This window comes from Symphodus melops, assembly GCF_947650265.1.
Source record: "Symphodus melops genome assembly, chromosome: 18".
Classification (NCBI taxonomy): domain Eukaryota; kingdom Metazoa; phylum Chordata; class Actinopteri; order Labriformes; family Labridae; genus Symphodus; species Symphodus melops.
In genome coordinates this window covers 932,907-940,254 of record NC_136708.1, presented here as the reverse complement: position 1 = coordinate 940,254, position 7,348 = coordinate 932,907, and the positions used below count along the sequence as shown (strand labels likewise).

General features: G+C 45.3%; 1 protein-coding gene across 1 annotated transcript in view; it reads left to right on the top strand.

Annotated features, from left to right (window-relative positions):
- The first annotated feature begins 1,949 nt into the window (after window positions 1–1,949).
- Window positions 1,950–7,348, top strand: part of LOC306839790 (uncharacterized protein) — a 7,609-nt gene continuing 2,210 nt past the window's right edge. Inside the window, exons 1-3 of the mRNA XM_079368673.1 lie at window positions 1,950–2,008; window positions 3,462–3,555; window positions 3,647–7,348. The exon at window positions 3,647–7,348 is cut by the window's right edge and continues 2,210 nt beyond it. Coding sequence (XP_079224799.1) covers window positions 3,516–3,555; window positions 3,647–7,348 — 3,742 coding nt within the window. The 5' untranslated portion in view covers window positions 1,950–2,008; window positions 3,462–3,515. The remainder of the gene's footprint in view (window positions 2,009–3,461; window positions 3,556–3,646) is intronic.

Genomic DNA, 7,348 nt, shown 5'->3' with positions numbered 1-7,348 from the left:
TAAACGTCTTTGTATTTTAAGTGGCCCTTTGGTATGCACGCTCAGCTGATAACTATCTGTGGAATCTCTCATGCAGTTCCAGAGGAGCTGCCAAACCCAGCGCAAAACATTTGCATACATCTCATCATGACTTCCCCCTGGAACATGTTGATGTGATCAGTTTATCACCTGCTCGGGTTGTTTGAATGTTTGGATGAAGTCGAGATCCCATCCATCATTCCATTTATGATCATTTTCATTGTTGAAAACATTTTATTACATTTTCCCTTTCGGGGGTCCAGGGGAGCTGGAGCCCGTCCCCGCTGTCAGTGGGCGTGAGGCGGGGTCACACTCTGGACTGGTCTCCAGCCAATCACAGAGCTGACAAATAGAGACAACATTTACACATGTGGGGGGAAGCCGGAGAGAAGCCACGCCATGCACGCAGACGCCACACAGAGAGGCTCCTGACAGACGGGGATTCAAACCAGCAACCTCCTCACTATGACTAACCCTGAGTCAAGGTCTCAAATGTTGGAGAGAAAAAGTGAACCCAAAGAGTGCATTCGCCAACAGTTACTCACACACAAACATTTCATGATTTCAGCCCTCCTTCAGCTGCTTCAGACAAACAAAGTCAGACAGCACAAAACTTTGAAAAAAAGATTTAGTTTTGCTGTCCTGAATACTTTCACAAAGAAGAAGCAGACGTCTTTTACCCCCACCATTCTAGATTTCTAAATCCTTGTACCATAACTGGAACAAATACACCGTTTACAGTTTCAAATGTTTTAGAAATGATGACAGACGCCTTAATCACAACTTGCCAACCGGGGGATTAAATCAAATAATGGAAAGGGAATAAAGTGAGAACGTCAGAGGAAGATTTAAAGGCAGATTTTCTGAAACAATTTCTCTGACTTCCAGGCTGCATGAAGATTAGTTAGTTAGTTACTTTATTGTTCATTTTCACAGCTGTACAGGCAGGGAGACACCATACTCACACACTAGAGGTGACCGGTCTTTCCAGGTCGTTGCTCCGAGCCTCTGGAATGAACTTCCATCATCCTTGTGCTCAATTGATTCAGTTGTCACTTTCAAGAGTCAACTGAAAACGTTTTTATTTGTCCAGGCTTTTAATTAGTCTCTTTTAGGGCTGCTATGATTTTTGTACTGTCTGTGTATTGCTTGTGATGTTTTTAAACCCTGTTTGTGAAGCACTTTGTGGCCCCTGCCTGCGAAAAGTGCTATATAAATAAATTTTACTTTACTTTACTTTACTTTACATATAACACATATACAACACACATATATAACACACATATAACACACACATAACACACATTAATACGCTTGAAGAGGTCAAAAAGCTCCAGTCAGACTTCGACCAAAAACTCTAACCAAAGAGTTTGTGGCCTCCGTCCATGAAACGCATCGGTCTAATTTGTGAATAAAGTTAAACTTCTTTTTGCCCCTACAGGCATCCATTGTTAAACACAATACACGGAAACGAACGGCCCTGAAGTAAATCCTTCTTTTTGAGAGTTATAATGGACAGTTGTTGTTTTTGGGTTGGTAACTAAGGTGTGGATGAAACCTTTTGGTTTTTTGGATGGGTGTGGTTTGTGCTGTTGTAATGTGTTTTGTGTTAACCTGAATAGGTTTGTACGAATCATTTTGCAAATATGTCAGTACCCATCGTGACGCCTAGAGCCTCAGAAACTACGTGCCAGTGAAATGAAGGAACAATGCAGCTCTCCATTATCAGTCCCAGTATTAAAAAAACTGCACATTGTGTGACTCAACAAGATTCACACTGTAATAAGAACGAAGCATCCAATTAGTTTCCCTTTTCAGAAAGGAAACACACCTTGATGGGCGTGGCGAGAGCAGGCCTGTAATTAAATTTAATGAATTGAAGATAAATGAAGTAGGGTTCGACAGGCTGAGCGACACAGAGCAGAGAAACAGTCAAGGAGGACAGGTGAACCTGAGAGAGAACAGACAGCAGACACACTTCATCATCCAGGTACGAGCATTTCTCATCTTCTGCACCTTCCAACTTTGGTGGTTTTTGTTCTGACTTTGAAACTCCTTTTGAAATCAATGCAGAGATTATTTTAACTTTGGATTCAGTGCAGGACAAACTGCATTTTGTACTTTTTTAGCCGTAAATTGTTTTTCTTTAATAAACTTTTTGATTTTTTTACATTTATTATTTTTACTTTATTTTTTCCTGTATTTTTTGTTACACAGCTACAACAAAAGCAATCTCTTTTCTTTTCACGATAGATTTAATCCACCTTTATTTTAATCTAGTGGACTCGCCTGGTTTGAAACTAGGCAAGATATGCAAAAACATATTATAATAATAATAATAATAATATCAATAAGCGAAAGACAGAAATCAGAGCATGTGTTTGTTACCATGATTACTGCACCGCTATGCAGGAGAATCGTGTTGGCTGTTTTCCCACTGTGTGTACATATTTCTTGCTGCTTGTGGTTTGGATGTGCCGCCATCCTTTAGTTCCGTTTATTTGATCTTTGATTGATCGGTTCGTCCTCTCAGCTTTTTTTTTTTTTTTTACTTTCTAATTTGTGTCTCATTAAGACTTGAAATCTTTCATTGGATATCACTTCCCTGCATGGGAACGTGCGGGCCTGGACGCCTCAAAAGGCTTCTTGTGCAGCTCGGTCTCCCCTCCTTTGGCTTCTCCTTCAATGTCAGTTACTGTGTGTTCTAATTTAGACTGCTAAAAACCCTCCTGAATATTAAAACAGCCGCTTCACAAGAGTTGACATTTCCACTTAAAGTCAGAATATTCCCATCTATTTGTAGTTGCAGTGCAGGACCTAACTCACTTGGTGCCCTATAGGCAATCAATTCTACCATCAATCACAAAATTCACACACAGATGTTGTTGTTTGTTTTCTGTACGGTCAGATATGAGCAGGTTGGTTTTTAAATGTGCAATGAAATGAAGTTTGGTTTTATCACTGAACAGCAGCAGGAAAATGACATTAGCTATCATGTCATCTTTCTCTTACCATCATCTTCAACTACTCTTCCTCACTCATTTTGAGTGACAGGGCGCCCCCTATGGATGGCCAGCACCAATAGCACTTGCACTTGCAGGCTTGCCCTGTGTAGTTGTCAAACCCTCTGTTCTGTAGTGTTCAGCTGCAGTTAATGCTTCTCATTAACGCCGTCCTTCACTGCTCTTTTGAGTGTTTTGGCCCCCGCTTAACACAGTGAGTGCGTTCGTGATAGGAGTGTCTTTGCTAGCTGAACAACAACGGGCAGATTTTGATTATTTCATTGAATGCATTTGAACCTCTTCATAGAGGGACCGAATACGGCACCCATCTTCAACATGCTTTTTCATTTGAAATATAAAAGAAGAGTTACCCTCTGAGAAATGGAAGCTTGTTAAATCTTTAATTTGTATTAATAACCACCTACTTCTCACTTTTTACAGAACATCATCGGACATCTTTTCGGAGTAGGTGGAGGAGATCAAAAAGAAGTCAGGATGATCATCAAGACTTTTATTGTCACCATCATTGTTGCTGGTTAGTATGAAAACTAATATTAACACAATGAGAACAAGTCATGGAGACATTTATGACTGAATTCTGACCAAACACTTACCATTACCAACAGCATATTACAGCCAGTCAGCTGAGGGACTCCTGCGAGCCAAGTGTCCTGGATACACTACCATGGCTCCAACAACAGCCCTGGCTGCCCCTACAAGCATCCCAGCTACAAATAACCCGACAACAGCCCTGGCTGCCCCTACAAACATCAATTCAAATCTAACCACAGGACCATCACCCGCAGAAACTTCAGCAAGGGCAACAGCAGCAGCAACGGCCGCAGCAGCAGCAATCGCAGCGTCTTCAGCATCAACAGCCGCAACAGTAGCAGCAGCCACCACTGGACCCGCAGCTGAAGCAGCAGTAGCTGCCGCCAAGGAAGCCTCAGAGGCTGCAGAAGAAGCAGCTTTGGCCTCCGTAGCTGTCCTAAATGGAACTCTCTCACCAGATGCAGCAGCAAAACTTGCCCAAAAAGCTGTGGAAGCAGCCAAAGCAGCCGCAGATGCAGCAAAAGAAGCAGCTAAAACTGCACCAGCATCTACAGCTGACCTAGCACAAAAAATGGCAGAGCTATTATCCAATGCAACAGAAGCAGCAGACAAAGTAGCAGAAGCAGCGGTCAAGGCAGCACAAGCAACAACAGAAGAAACTGCAGATGACGCTGCAATGGACACAGCAAATGCAACTAAAGATGCAGAAAAGGCCCTAGAAGACATAAAGGCTTTCTTTGCAGCAGCTTCAGAACCAACAGCTGCAGCAAACATGACAGAAGAATTGAAAGAATCTATCAAAGCAGCAAAACCCGTCACAGAATTGGCTGCAGAGGCAGCAACTAAAGCTAAAGAGACAGCCGATGCCACAGTAGCTGGTGAAGGAACAGGAGCTGAAAATGACACCGAAGCACTTCAAACTGCAAATGAAGCTGTCAAAGCAGCTATGAAGGCTGCAGATGCAGTGAAAGCTGCCTTATCTGCTGGAGCAACAACAACAGATCCTACAGTAACTACCACCGTAAAACCCACAGGACCATCACCCGCAGACACTTCAGCAAGGGCAACAGCAGCAGCAACGGCCGCAGCAGCAGCAATCGCAGCGTCTTCAGCATCAACAGCCGCAACAGTAGCAGCAGCCACCACTGGACCCGCAGCTGAAGCAGCAGTAGCTGCCGCCAAGGAAGCCTCAGAGGCTGCAGAAGAAGCAGCTTTGGCCTCCGTAGCTGTCCTAAATGGAACTCTCTCACCAGATGCAGCAGCAAAACTTGCCCAAAAAGCTGTGGAAGCAGCCAAAGCAGCCGCAGATGCAGCAAAAGAAGCAGCTAAGACTGCACCAGCATCTACAGCTGACCTAGCACAAAAAATGGCAGAGCTATTATCCAATGCAACAGAAGCAGCAGACAAAGTAGCAGAAGCAGCGGTCAAGGCAGCACAAGCAACAACAGAAGAAACTGCAGATGACGCTGCAATGGACACAGCAAGTGCAACTAAAGATGCAGAAAAGGCCCTAGAAGACATAAAGGCTTTCTTTGCAGCAGCTTCAGAACCAACAGCTGCAGCAAACATGACAGAAGAATTGAAAGAATCTATCAAAGCAGCAAAACCCGTCACAGAATTGGCTGCAGAGGCAGCAACTAAAGCTAAAGAGACAGCCGATGCCACAGTAGCTGGTGAAGGAACAGGAGCTGAAAATGACACCGAAGCACTTCAAACTGCAAATGAAGCTGTCAAAGCAGCTATGAAGGCTGCAGATGCAGTGAAAGCTGCCTTGTCTGCTGGAGCAACAACAACAGATCCTACAGTAACTACCACCGTAAAACCCACAGGACCATCACCCGCAGAAACTTCAGCAAGGGCAACAGCAGCAGCAACGGCCGCAGCAGCAGCAATCGCAGCGTCTTCAGCATCAACAGCCGCAACAGTAGCAGCAGCCACCACTGGACCCGCAGCTGAAGCAGCAGTAGCTGCCGCCAAGGAAGCCTCAGAGGCTGCAGAAGAAGCAGCTTTGGCCTCCGTAGCTGTCCTAAATGGAACTCTCTCACCAGATGCAGCAGCAAAACTTGCCCAAAAAGCTGTGGAAGCAGCCAAAGCAGCCGCAGATGCAGCAAAAGAAGCAGCTAAGACTGCACCAGCATCTACAGCTGACCTAGCACAAAAAATGGCAGAGCTATTATCCAATGCAACAGAAGCAGCAGACAAAGTAGCAGAAGCAGCGGTCAAGGCAGCACAAGCAACAACAGAAGAAACTGCAGATGACGCTGCAATGGACACAGCAAGTGCAACTAAAGATGCAGAAAAGGCCCTAGAAGACATAAAGGCTTTCTTTGCAGCAGCTTCAGAACCAACAGCTGCAAAAGAAATGACAGAAGAATTGAAAGAATCTATCAAAGCAGCAAAACCCCTCACAGAATTGGCTGCAGAGGCAGCAACTAAAGCTAAAGAGACAGCCAAGGCCACAGCTGAAGGAAAAGATGCACAAGCTCAAGTCAAAGAGGCAGTCATGGCAGCAAAGGTCGCAGCTGAAGCCTTAAAGGCTACATTTGCCCCCAAAACATTGGCCCCAAGAGCAGCAAGTACCCTGACAGCAGCAGCAGCTTCTGCAGCAGCTGCAGCAGCTTCAACAGCAGCAGCAACAGCAGCCGCAACATCAGTAGTTGCTGGAGCAACAACATCTCCAGAAGCAGAAAAGGCTATACTGGCTGCAAAGGAAGCCGCCAGAGCTGCTGTATTAGTGGCAGCAGGAGAACCAGCAGCAGTGGCAGCAAAAGCAGCAACAAAAGCTGCTAAAGCCGCCAAAGCAGCAGCTGTAGCAGCAGCACAAGAAGAAAACAAAGCATCTGGAGCTACAGCAGCAGCAATTAAAGGACTACCAAAAGCAGCATTAATGGCAGCAAAGGCAGCTGAAAAAGCAGCAGCAGCAGCAGAAATGGCAGCCATGGGTAAACCAACAGCAATCGCCAAGGCTGCAGAAGCCGCAGAATCAGTGGTTAACACTTCAATGAATGCAGCAGAAATATTAAAAGCTAAAATATCCTCTGCCAGTGGCCCCGATGCAGCAAAAAGGCTCTTGTCAATGACAGCAGCAAAAGCAGCGGCAGAAATGTCAGAAGCAACTGCACAAATGGTATCAGCAGGAATTGGAAAGGAGACAACAGAGGAAATTGCAGAAATCATGGAAACAGTGGCAGAAGCAGCAGGAAACGCCGCAGAATCGGCAGCAACAGCTGCAGAAAATGCCCTACCAAATACAAACATCCGTCCATCAATAACTACTGAAGTGCCAACAGTTTCACCACCAGTGACAGAAGAACAAGCTGCACTTGTGACAACATCCACTGCAGCAGCAGCAGCAGCAACAGCAGTCGCAGCTTCTACAGCAGCAGCCGCCGGAGCACCCGTGTCTGAAGCAGTGAAAAAGGCAATAACCACTGCAGAAGTAGCAGCCAAAGTTTCTTCATTATTGGCTGACGGAGATGTGACAGTTACATTCGCAGCAAAAGCTGCCACAGATGCAGCAGATGCAGCAGAAGAAGTTGCCCTGGAGGCATTGCAAGCAGTACAAACCGCACCAGCATCTACAGCAGATGTAGCAGAAAAAATAGCAGAAGCATCTTCAAAAGCAGCTAAGGCAGCAAGAGAAGCAGCAAGAGCCGCTAACATGGCAGCTTTAAATAAAGTAAAGCCAGAAACAATTACAGCAACGTCACAAGCTGCAAGAGGGGTTGCAAGAGTAGCAGAAGAAGCAAGAGAAGCCTTGTCAGAGGTGACAGATG